The 13,453-nt window shown below is 46.6% G+C and overlaps 1 protein-coding gene across 3 annotated transcripts in view; it reads right to left on the reverse strand.

Annotated features, from left to right (window-relative positions):
• The window catches only part of LOC106606013 (sorting nexin-27), a 101,952-nt gene extending 89,046 nt beyond the window's left edge, over positions 1-12,906 (reverse strand). For all 3 annotated transcript variants that reach the window (XM_045718909.1, XM_045718907.1, XM_045718908.1), the window contains exons 1-6: positions 12,451-12,906; positions 8,043-8,274; positions 7,497-7,689; positions 1,750-1,817; positions 1,352-1,456; positions 277-355 (exon numbers count right to left, since the gene is read on the reverse strand). In XM_045718909.1, the coding sequence (XP_045574865.1) occupies positions 277-355; positions 1,352-1,456; positions 1,750-1,817; positions 7,497-7,689; positions 8,043-8,274; positions 12,451-12,776 (1,003 nt within the window). In that variant the 5' untranslated portion in view covers positions 12,777-12,906. The remainder of the gene's footprint in view (positions 1-276; positions 356-1,351; positions 1,457-1,749; positions 1,818-7,496; positions 7,690-8,042; positions 8,275-12,450) is intronic.
• Positions 12,907-13,453: the final 547 nt, after the last annotated feature.

The raw sequence follows: 13,453 nt of genomic DNA on the forward strand, positions 1-13,453 counted from the left end.
CCATCTAATCAAAACTGTGTTTCGCTACAAATAGAAATGCCTTGCTCATATCCCAACCAACCAGACACCACAACTCCCTCAACAGCAACATCATGAAGAAGTGATTCAATCAACAAAGCTCCTGGGTAGGAATGTTAGCCTCTATGATTAAAGACACACACACACACACACACACACGGCAGAGGCCAAAGTCTCAGGTGATTAGGGTTAATGCTAGAGTTAGCACATGGAAAAAGACTAGTACTATGAAATAAAAGATGTCACCCTCACACTTACCAAAGGAGTGGTTGATGACCTCAAACAGAGCAAAGTAGCTGGCCGTTATGCTGTCCATTCCTACTTTCATGACCACAGCCTGTGGGAGAGTGAGAAAGGCCTGTGCATTAACAAGGAGGCCTGTCATTAACAAGGAGGCCTGTGCATTAACAAGGAGGCCTGTGCATTAACAAGGAGTGCTGTGTACATTTATGGTCCAGCCTAGAATTGTTTAATGTGTGGCCTGATGTTCCAGGGGACTAGGTGTGGCCTGATGTTCCAGGGGACTAGGTGTGGCCTGATGTTCCAGGGGACTAGGTGTGGCCTGATGTTCCAGGGGACTAGGTGTGGCGGTGTGGCCTGATGGTCTAGGTGTGACGGTGTGGCCTGATGGTCTAGGTGTGACCTGATGGTCTAGGTGTGACCTGATGGACTAGGTGTGACGGTATGGCCTGATGGTCCTGGGGACCAGGTGTGACGGTGTGGCCTGATGGTCCTGGGGACCAGGTGTGACGGTGTGGCCTGATGGTCCTGGGGACCAGGTGTGACGGTGTGGCCTGATGGTCCTGGGGACCAGGTGTGACGGTGTGGGCTGATGGTCCTGGGGACTCGGTGTGACCTGATGGTCTAGGTGGACTCGGTGTGACGGTGTGGGCTGATGGTCCTGGGGACTAGGTGTGACGGTGTGGCCTGATGGTCCTGGGGACTAGGTGTGACGGTGTGGCCTGATGGTCCTGGGGACTCGGTGTGACCTGATGGTCTAGGTGGACTAGGTGAGAGGGTGTGGCCTGATGGTCCTGGGGACTCGGTGTGACGGTGTGGGCTGATGGTCTAGGTGGACTAGGTGAGAGGGTGTGGCCTGATGGTCCTGGGGACTCGGTGTGACGGTGTGGGCTGATGGTCTAGGTGAGAGGGTGGGGCCTGATGGTCCTGGGGACTAGGTGTGACGGTGTGGGCTGATGGTCTAGGTGAGAGGGTGGGGCCTGATGGTCCTGGGGACTAGGTGTGACGGTGTGGGCTGATGGTCTAGGTGGACTAGGTGAGAGGGTGTATATGTGAGGGCTGTATGTGTAACTAGGGGTTAGGGGTGTGTTACCTGGTAGACCTGGTCAGTAGTACAGTTCTTGCGGACTCGGACTGTGACGGTGGTTTTATCAGGCATGGCTATCCTCAACTCCACATCTGATACGCCGTTATAGTTCTACGGAGATTGGGGGGGGGGGGCAGAGATGACTTACGGCCAGGTGGGTGAGAAGGCAGTCACAGGACCACTCATAGGCCAGACATGCACAGACACACACAGTGTAGACAGAGATGGAAAAGCAGGTGAGAGGAAACTAAAAAGAAGAAAAAAGACAGATGCCAGCCCCATCTAACACATCCCAGAGGATAGGATGAGAGGAGAGAACAGCAGAGAAAGAGAGAGAAAGAGTCTAAAAAAGAATACATCTTAGAGAGAGGAATAAGCAAACACACTCAGAATGACACGCTTACCTCATCAGACTCATCAGACAGAAACTCCTGCATGACATCACTCTCCCCAATCACCCTCACTGAACACACTGTGAAGAGAGAAGGGAGAATGGGCAGGAGGATGGTGAAAAGGAGGGGAGAGAGAAAGTAGAAACACGGAGAAAGGCAGATCCATTGGAGACACTCCCATGAGACTCTATGAGTAGCCTGTTATCCTGACCTTCTCTACCTCCTCTCTAAGACACTCCCATGAGTTCCTCTATGAGTAGCCTGTTATCCTGACCTTCTCTACCTCCTCTCTAAGACACTCCCATGAGTTCCTCTATGAGTAGCCTGTTATCCTGACCTTCTCTACCTCCTCTCTAAGACACTCCCATGAGTTCCTCCATGAGTAGCCTGTTATCCTGACCTTCTCTACCTCCTCTCTAAGACACTCCTATGAGTTCCTCTATGAGTAGCCTGTTATCCTGGTGTGGCTCGGCTAAGCATGCCTCTCCTTAATGTCAATATGCCTTGTCCATTGCTCTTCTGGTTAGTGTTTATTGGCTTATTTCACTGTAGAGCCTCTAGCCCTGCTCATTATACCTTATCCAACCTTTCAGTTCCACCACCCACACATGCTATGACATCTTCTGGTTTCAATGATGTTTCTAGAGACAATATCTCTCTCATCACTCAATGCCTAGGTTTACCTCCACTGTATTCACATCCTACCATACCTTTGTCTGTACATTATACCTTGAAGCTATTTTATCACCCCCAGAAACCTGCTCCTTCTACTCTCTATTCCGGTCGTCATAAACGACCAATTCTCATAGCTTTTAGCCGTACCCTTATCCTACTCCTCCTCTGAACCTCTGGTGATGTAGAGGTGAATCCAGGCCCTGCAGTGCCTAGCTCCACTCCTACTCCCCAGGCGCTCTCTTTTCATGACTTCTGTAACCGTAATAGCCTTGGTTTCATGGATGTTAACATTAGAAGCCTCCTCCCTAAGTTTGTTTTATTCACTGCTTTAGCACACTCTGCCAACACGGATGTCCTAGCCGTGCCTGAATCCTGGCTTAGGAAGTCCACCAAAAACTCTAAAATCTTCATCCCTAACTACAATATTTTCAGACAAGATAGAACGGCCAAAGGGGGCGGTGTTGCAATCTACTGCAGAGATAGCCTGCAGAGGTCTGTCTTACTATCCAGGTCTGTATCCAACTTCTACTTTTAAAAATCCATCTCTCCAAAAACATGTCTCTCACCGTTGCCGCCTGCTATAGACCACCCTCTGCCCCCAGTTGTGCTCTGGACACCATATGTGAACTGATTGCCCCTATCTATCTTCAGAGCTCGTGCTGCTAGGTGACCTAAACTGGGACATGCTTAACACCCCGGCCATCCTACAATCTAAGCTTGATGCCCTCAATCTCACACAAATTATCAATGAACCTACCAGGTACAACCCCAAAGCCCTAAACACGGGCACCGTCAGATATCATCGTAACCAACTTGCCCTCCAAATACACCTCTGCTGTTTTCAACCAAGATCTCAGCGATCACTGCCTCATTGCCTGCATCCGTAATGGGTCAGCGGTCAAACGACCTCCACTCATCACTGTCAAACGCTCCCTGAAACATTTCAGTGAGCAAGCCTTTTAAATCGACCTGGCACGGGTATCCTGGAAGGATATTGACCTCATCCCGTCAGTAGAGGATGCCTGGTTATTTTTTTTTTAAATGCCTTCCTCACAATCTTAAATAAGCAACAACTTTAGAACCAGGAACAGATATAGCCCTTGGTTCTCTCCAGACCTGACTGCCCTTAACCAACACAAAAACATCCTGTGGCGTTCTGCATTAGCATTGAACAGCCCCCGTGATATGCAACTTCTCAGGGAAGTTAGAAACCAATATACACAGGCAGTTAGAAAAGCCAAGGCGCTTTTTCAAGCAGAAATTTGCTTCCTGCAACACAAACTCAAAAAAGTTCTGGGACACGGTAAAGTCCATGGAGAATAAGAACACCTCCTCCCAGCTGCCCACTGCACTGAGGATAGGAAACTCTGTCACCTCCGATAAATCCACTATAATTAAGAATTTCAAGAAACATTTTTATACGGCTGGCCATGCTTTCCACCTGGCTACCCCTACAGCAGTCAACAGCACTGCACCCCCCACAGCTACTCGCCCAAGCCTTCCCCATTCCTCCTTCTCCCAAATTCAGTCAGCTGATTTTCTGAAAGAGCTGCAAAATCTGGACCCCTACAAATCAGCCAGGCTAGACAATCTGGACCCTTTCTTTCAAAAATTATTTGCCGAAATTGTTGCAACCCCTATTACTAGCCTGTTCAATCTCTCGTGTCGTCTGAGATTCCAAAAGATTGGAAAGCAGCTGCTATCATCCCCCTCTTCAAAGGAGAGGACACACTTGACCCAAACTGCTACAGACCTATATCTATCATACCCTGCCTTTCTAAGGTCTTCGAAAGCCAAGTCAACAAACAGATTACCGACCATTTCGAATCCCACCGCACCTTCTCCGCTATGCAATCTGGTTTCAGAGCTGGTCATGGGTGCACCTCAGCCACGCTCAAGGTCCTAAACGATATCGTAACCGCCATCGATAAGAAACAATACTGTGCTGCCGTATTCATTGACCTGGCCAAGGCTTTCGACTCTGTCAATCACCACATCCTCATCGGCAGACTCAATAGCCTTGGTTTCTCAAATGATTGCCTCGCCTGGTTCACTAACTACCTCTCTGATAAGAGTTCAATGTGTCAAATCGGATGGCCTGTTGTCCGGACCTCTGGCAGTCTTTATGGGGGTGCCACAGGGTTCAATTCTTGGGCCAACTCTTTTCTCTGTATACATCAATGATGTCGCTCTTGCTGCTGGTGAGTCTCTGATCCACCTCTACACAGACGACACCATTCTGTATACTTCTGGCCCTTCTTTGGACACTGTGTTAACCTGTTGGGTCTAGGGGGCAGCATTTGCACGTCTGGATAAAAAAAATGTACCCGATTTAATCTGGTTACTAATCCTACCCAGTAACTAGAATATGCATATACTTATTATATATGGATAGAAAACACTCTAAAGTTTCCAAAACTGTTTGAATGGTGTCTGTGAGTATAACAGAACTCATTTGGCAGGCAAAACCCTGAGACATTTTCTGACAGGAAGTGGATACCTGATGTGTTGTATTGACTTTAAACCTATCCCATTGAAAAACACAGGGGTTTAGGAATATTTTGGCACTTCCTATTGCTTCCACTAGATGTCACCAGCCTTTACAAAGTGTTTTGAGTCTTCTGGAGGGAGATCTGACCGAACAAGAGCCATGGAACGGTGATGTCCCATTAGACACCTGGCGCGCTACTTCATGTTGGGTACCCTCGTTCCAATACGTTATAAAAGGCTATGCATTCGTCCACCTTGAATATTATTCATGTTCTGGTTAAAAAAGGCCCTAATGATTTATGCTATACAACGTTTGACATGTTTGAACGAACGGAAATATATTTTTTCCCCTCGTTCATGACGAGAAGTCCGGCTGGCTTACATCATGTGCTAACGAGACGGAGATTTTTGGACATAAATGATGAGCTTTTTTGAACAAAACTACATTCGTTATGGACCTGTGATACCTGGAAGTGACATCTGATGAAGAGAATCAAAGGTAATGGATTATTTACATAGTATTTTCGATTTTAGATCTCCCCAACATGACGTCTAGTCTGTATCGCAACGCGTATTTTTCTGGGCACAGTGCTCAGATTATTGCAAAGTGTGATTTCCCAGTAAGGTTATTTTTAAATCTGGCAAGTTGATTGCGTTCAAAAGATGTAAATCTATAATTCTTTAAATGACAATATAATATTTTACCAATGTTTTCTAATTTTAATTATTTAATTTGTGACGCTGACTTGACTGCCGGTTATTGGAGGGAAACCATTTCCTCAACATCAATGCCATAGTAAAACGCTGTTTTTGTATATAAATATGAACTTGATAGAACTAAAAATGCATGCATTGTCTAACATATGTCCTAGGAGTGTCATCTGATGGAGATTGTAAAAGGTTAGTGTATCATTTTAGCTGGTTTTATGGTTTTGGTGACCCTGTCTTTGACTTGACAAAACATTACACACAACTCTTGTAAATGTACTGTCCTAACATACTCTAAATTTATGCTTTCGCCGTAAAACCTTTTTGAAATCGTAAAACGTGGTTAGATTAAGGAGATGTTTATCTTTCAAATGGTGTAACATAGTTGTATTTTTGAAAAATTTGAATTTTGACATTTATTTGGATTCAAATTTGCCGCTCTTGAAATGCACCTGCTGTTGATGGAGTGCACCACAGGTGGCACGCTAGCGTCCCACCTAGCCCCAAGAGGTTAACAACCCTCCAGAGGAGCTTCAATGCCATACAACTCTCCTTCCGTGGCCTCCAACTGCTCTTAAATGAAAGTAAAACTAAATGCATGCTCTTCAACCGATCGCAGCCTGCACCTGCCCTCCCGTCCAGCATCACTACTCTGGACGGTTCTGACTTAGGTATTTGCAGTTGTCCACATATTCTAGGTGTCTGGTTAGACTGTAAGCTCTCCTTCCAGACTCACATCAAACATCTCCAATCCAAAGTTAAATCTAGAATTGGCTTCCTATTTCGCAACAAAGCATCCTTCACTCATGCTGCCAAACATACCCTCGTAAAACTGACCATACTACCGATTCTCGACTTCGGCGATGTCATTTACAAAATAGCCTCCAATACCCTACTCAATAAACTGGATGCAGTCTATCACAGTGCCATCCTTTTTGTCACCAAAGCCCCATATACTACCCACCGCTGCGACCTGTACGCTCTCGTTGGCTGGCCCTCGCTTCATACTCGTCGCCAAACCCACTGGCTACAGGTCATCTACAAGACCCTGCTAGGTAAAGTCCCCCCTTATCTCCGACACCATAGCAGCACCCACCTGTAGCACGCGCTCCAGCAGGTATATATCTCTGGTCACCCCCAAAGCCAATTCCTCCTTTGGCTGTCTCTCCTTCCAGTTCTCTGCTGCCAATGACTGGAACGAACTACAAACATCTCTGAAACTGGAAACACTTATCTCCCTCACTAGCTTTAAGCAGCAGCTGTCAGAGCAGCTCACAGATCACTGCACCTGTACATAGCACATCTATAATTTAGCCCATACAACTACCTTTTCCCCTACTGTATTTATGTATTTATTTTGCTCCTTTGCACCCCATTATTTCTATTTCTACTTTGCACTTTCTTCCACTGCAAATCTACCATTCCAGTGTTTTACTTGCTATATTGTATTTACTTTGCCACCATGGCCTTTTTTGCCTTTACCTCCCTTATCTCACCTCATTTGCTCACATTGTATATAGACTTATTTTTCTACTGTATGTTTGTTTTACTCCATGTGTAACTCTGTGTTGTTGTATGTATCGAACTGCTTTGCTTTATCTTGGCCAGGTCGCAATTGTAAATGAGAACTTGTTCTCAACTTGCCTACCTGGTTAAATAAAGGTGAAATACATTTTTTTTTTAAATCCTGACCATCTCTACCTCCTCTCCAATCCTTTCCTTTTCACATTTCTTCTTCTTCCTCCATTCATTTATTGCATCAACTTCCACCTTCTTCGAGTTATCCCTCCTCCATCTCTCATTCCACCCTTTCTATCACCTTTCCAAATGGTTTTTGCTCCATATTTCTCTGGCCTAATCTTTCTTTCTTTCTCCCTCCCTCTCACCTTTCTCCAGGTATTCCTCCAGTCCCCTGCGTCTAGCGTCTAGTTGTTGTTCAGACAGGGAGAAGGGCCATTTGCCAGGTATTTTTGGGAAGGTGTAGTTGGCAAACTCTCTCTTCAGGTTCTGGTTGAGGATAGCAAACTCCCTGTATCTTTTAGAACACAGCTGTCTGCCTGCCATGTACACATTATACACCTGCAAACAGAGACACACAGTTGAAATATACTTTAGGCATTTTTATTTTACCTTATTTAACAAGGCAAGTCAGTTAAGAACAAATTCTTATTTACAATGACGGCCTAGGAACAGTGGGTTAACTGCCTTGTTTAGGGGCAGAATGACAGATTTTTACCTCGTCAGCTTGGGGATTCGATCTAGCAACCTGCGCTCTAACCACTAGGCTACCTGCGGCAATACCTACATGTTATGTACATCTTTCCTCAGTCATTTTATCTCTCCCTCTCTCCCCTGGTTGCGTTCAGCGTATTTGCATGTTGGGACAGATGAGGACAGGTTGTTCACACCACTCCTTCCCCCCATCTACTCACCACAAACCTCTCCTGGTTGAGTTCAGCGTGTTTGTATGTGGGGACGGAGATGGGGACGGCCTGTTTGTCGCTGTAGTCGTAGCAGGACTGGGCTGAGCCGTCGTCTCCGGGGTCCAGACAGTCAGCCTCCTGGGGAGGTACAGACAGCACGGCCAGCATCAGCTCCCTCTCCCCCACACGGATCAGATCCACCACCTGCTTATGGGTCGCCCCCTCCACGTTCACACTATTACTGAGAGAGAGAGAGAGAGAGAGAGAGAAGAGAGAGAGAGAATATTCATTCATAACTGGGCTAGAGTATACTGAGTCATTATTGCAAATGAGCAGCAGCAGACATACATAATTAGAAACTAGCATTGGTTCTTTCTAAATAAAATGAATTGTGTTGTAGACGTTTCTTGCTGCCTAGTCAGTGTCTGTCTTGGTGTGAGTGGACAAACCCTCTTGTATAACAGTGATCATCCTATATTAAGGGCCAGTCTGTGCGTGTCTGGGAGTTAATGGACGAGCCCTCTTGTATAACAGTGATCATCCTATATTAAGGGTCAGTCAGTAGAGTCATGATAAGGCTGTCAGCAAGTCTAATGTTCACCTCAGCCGGAACTCTGACATCTCCCATGGCAACGGGGTCACGGTGGGGTCGCGTCACTCAGATGACTGTGCGTCAGAGCATGAGCTAGTAAGCTGGACTTGTGACTTCTGCAGGGACTCTGTGTGTGTGAGTGAGTGAGTGAGTGAGTGAGTGAGTGAGTGAGTGAGAGAGTGAGTGAGTGAGAGAGTGAGACTGGGCCACTCAGATGGCAGCGTGTCAGGGCATGGGACTGTGTGTGTGTGTGTGTGTGTGTGTGTGTGTGTGTGTGTGTGTGTGTGTGTGTGTGTGTGTGTGCGCGCGCCAGCAGGAGTGCTGACGTCTGCACTGCAGCAGCCTATAGTAAATATTACAGTTACCAACTGTAGTTAGGCTCACAGTTCACACAGTAGAAACCAATCCTACCTTGAGGAGACACATGATGTCAATGTGATATTTCTGTAGAAGTTCACAGGAAAAGATATGATAAAGTAGCCCTTAGCCTAGTTAACCCAGGCTATCTATCATGTTGTTACATCAGTGACAGAGGAACAGAACGCAGGCCAAAGGTTACAGCATCAACACACAACACTGCCAGACAGACCACCTGAGACCACCTGCAGAGGAGATGCTCCACAAGCACTGCAGCTAACACTGAGGAAGACTGGTGACATAAAACAAACAGCTCAGACTGATAACACACAATGACAGATACACACACTCCAATGTTTCATCAAGGAAACTGACAGTGTGTGTGGGTAGAGAACACAGTAGGTCCATTCTGTCATCTGTAGGCCTGTGTGTGTTATGCATCCAAACATGTTGATCCCTGCATGTATCCCTTACATGTGTCAAAACACCCAGACTCATTTCCTTAAATTACTACTCTCCAGGCTGGCTAATGTTTAACTGAAAGCTGCTGAGGTAGTCATACCACACACACACACACACACACACACACACACACACACACACACACACACACACACACACAGAGACACACACAGAGACAGACCAGACAGAGACAAACACACACAGAAAGACAGACAGACAAAAACACAAGTCTTTCTCCAGTCTAGTCTGGTTAGGATTCAGGAACAACTGTGGGTCATATAGGGACTCTGTGTGTGTTCGTTCTCTGGGACTATATGTGTGTGTGTGTTCGTTCTCTGGGACTATATATGTGTGTGTGTGTGTGTGTGTTCTCTGGGACTGTGTGTGTGTGTGTGTGTGTGTGTGTGTGTGTGTGTGTGTGTGTGTGTTCGTTCTCTGGGACTATATGTGTGTGTGTGTTCGTTCTCTGGGACTATATATGTGTGTGTGTGTGTGTTCTCTGGGACTGTGTGTGTGTGTGTGTGTGTGTTCGTTCTCTGGGACTATATGTGTGTGTGATGTGTTCATTCTCTGGGACTATATGTGTGTGTGATGTGTTCATTCTCTGGGACTATATGTGTGTGTGATGTGTTCATTCTCTGGGACTATATATGTGTGTGTGTTCTCTGGGACTGTGTGTGTGTTCTCTGGGACTGTCTGTGTGTGTGTGTGTGTGTGTGTGTGTGTGTGTGTGTTTTCTCTGGGACTGTGTGTTCTCTGGGACTGTGTGTTCTCTGGGACTGTGTGTTCTCTGGGACTGTGTTGCTGAGGAGTGTGGATTGTGGAGAGCAGTGGAGATGCTCCACAAGCACTGCAGCTAACACTGAGGGACTGCTGTGGAGATGCTCCACAAGCACTGCAGCTAACACTGAGGGACTGTTGTGGAGATGTTCCACAAGCACTGCAGCTAACACTGAAGGACTGTTGTGGAGATGCTCCACAAGCACTGCAGCTAACACTGAGGGACTGCTGTGGAGATGCTCCACAAGCACTGCAGCTAACACTGAGGGACTGTTGTGGAGATGCTCCACAAGCACTGCAGCTAACACTGAGGGACTGCTGTGGAGATGCTCCACAAGCACTGCAGCTAACACTGAGGGACTGTTGTGGAGATGTTCCACAAGCACTGCAGCTAACACTGAAGGACTGTTGTGGAGATGCTCCACAAGCACTGCAGCTAACACTGAGGGACTGCTGTGGAGATGCTCCACAAGCACTGCAGCTAACACTGAGGGACTGTTGTGGAGATGCTCCACAAGCACTGCAGCTAACACTGAGGGACTGCTGTGGAGATGCTCCACAAGCACTGCAGCTAACACTGAGGGACTGTTGTGGAGATGCTCCACAAGCACTGCAGCTAACACTGAGGGACTGTTGTGGAGATGATCCACAAGCACTGCAGCTAACACTGAGGGACTGCTGTGGAGATGCTCCACAAGCACTGCAGCTAACACTGAGGGACTGTTGTGGAGATGCTCCACAAGCACTGCAGCTAACACTGAGGGACTGTTGTGGAGATGCTCCACAAGCACTGCAGCTAACACTGAGGGACTGTTGTGGAGATGCTCCACAAGCACTGCAGCTAACACTGAGGGACTGTTGTGGAGATGCTCCACAAGCACTGCAGCTAACACTGAGGGACTGTTGTGGAGATGAACCACAAGCACTGCAGCTAACACTGAGGGACTGCTGTGGAGATGCTCCACAAGCACTGCAGCTAACACTGAGGGACTGCTGTGTGTGAGCATATGGAGAACATGGGCAGGTGTCTCTCCCTGGCATAGATACTTGTGTTGCTCAAGACACACACACACACACACACACACACACACACACACACACACACACACACACACACACACACACCAATAATGGAGTCAACAAACTGCCAGGCTACTGCAGAGCACCCAATCATAAAGCAGCAAACAGTGAGCCAACAAATCAAAACAGAGAATTACTGAGAGTACATCCAATCAGATGAACCCTATGTATCCCGTATCCAGAACCCCCCCCCCACTCACTCACTTTTTCTTCCCCTCACACACACACACACACACGTACTGATGCTGAGCTGTATGCTGCTTGCCATGGCAACAGAACCTAACATCACCAAGCTAGCTACCCCTGTGCATACTAAACCTGTAGCAAAGACCAGACAGACACACTGCACTCTCTATGCATTGCAGCATCCGCATTCAGACACAGAGATGGCATACTATGGCTATTGTTGATCTATTACAGTTAGGAAATGTTAAGTCCCAATTTAACTGAGACTAGATGTAAAGCATTTGAGCACATTATTAAAATACCTATTATCATCATCAAGGCAAGTAGGTAAAATAGTAGCTGACTATGAATGTGCACGTATTGAATGGCCTTTTGTCCATCATCTGGTTCAGTTGTTAATAAGAATGACAGATGCTGTTTTTCTGGTAACGTGATGTGTAGGGAAGGAAGGAACCAGTGTGTGTGCTGGTGTTAACATAGTTAGCTTGTATCCAAGTTCAGAGTCAGTGTGACTGGAATTCGTAATGATCACATGCTCTCACACAGACCGTCTTTTCATTGGGATGAACCGGCTCTTCTGCCCTGTACAATCCCGGTAAGACTGGTACAAGCACAGACTGATGCATGAGTTAGCAAGGCTTTGTTAGCCTAGTCTCCAGGTCAAGTGAAACATATAATTTAACGTTGCTAGCTATGATAGTTTATGGCGTTGTACTGAGCTGAGGACAACAGCTTGTGAATTATGGAGTTAACGTTAGCTAGCGAGCTTACATTTGGGACAGCAGAAAACGTTTGTTTCACGAACCAACTGCAGTGCACAGGAGCTGACATGACAATTACCGTCCTTTTTAGCTTTGCTGTGGTCTGTTTGTTTTGCCCTGCCTTGACCAAATATCTACCATTGAGTTAGCTTACGCATGTAGTTAGCAGCTACCAGATAGCAAGCTAACTCTTACTTACACTTCCAGAATCCGGTCCCCTTTCGAGATACCGGCTCTGTCCGCTGCACCTCCCGGTAAAACAGCACTGACATGCTGTAGCGGGGCATACAATTCCCCGTTGATGCTCCGTAGTTGTCCTCCTTCGCTAACCTGTCCCCGGACATTGAAGCCATATCCCGAGTCAGACTTGACTATCCGCACCAGTCGCGGGCCTGAAGTAACGGTAGTCACCGTTTGGCAACTGCCGGTGCCCTGCGTTGGGCTGACACCGGAGCCGTTACGAGAGGATGGCTGAACTAACGGAGGTGCCACCGAATTAATTCCCTCTCCCTCGACGTCTGTCATTTTCCGTCAGCCTGTTTGAGTCCCACACTTCAAGGTAGCTCTCCAAGTTTTCTAGCTAGCTTGCTAGAAACGATGGACAGAGGAGGAGCGAGCAAGTCAACGAAAACCGATTTGACTCGAGACTGCCCTCCCTGGAACCTGCCCCTCTGGTTAGAGTGGGTCTCTACTGCGCAACCGCAACATCAAGATACTGGGCGCGTTTGAGTGGATACATTTTCTCAAGTCGATAGTCACTATGGGATCAATATCATGCCAAATGTATTGTGAACTCACAGCATGCATTTTGTATTCGTGTGTCATGAGCTGTACAAATAAGTACCAATCCACAAATGTAAATCCCTTTCCAAAGATTTAAATCATCAATCCACACATGTAAATCACTTTCCACAAATGTAAATTGCTATCCCAAAGACAATTCACTATCCACAAACAAACACGTTTTGATTTGTATTTGTAAATCGATATATTGCATTAGAATTTGTTTTATACCTGCAGATATGCAGGTAATTTCCCAGGGTCTTCAGTAAAATGACCGCCATGAAGACTAAAAGTTCTCACGCGTAGAAGCGATTTGTAGTCGTAGAAAAAAGTTCTCACACGTAGAAAGCGATTTGTTGTCGTAGAAAAAAAGGTTTGTACCCATAATAAGCGAGTTCTATATATCGATGGCAGCCTCT

This window comes from Salmo salar, chromosome ssa05, assembly GCF_905237065.1.
Source record: "Salmo salar chromosome ssa05, Ssal_v3.1, whole genome shotgun sequence".
In the NCBI taxonomy this organism is placed as follows: Eukaryota; Metazoa; Chordata; class Actinopteri; order Salmoniformes; family Salmonidae; genus Salmo; species Salmo salar.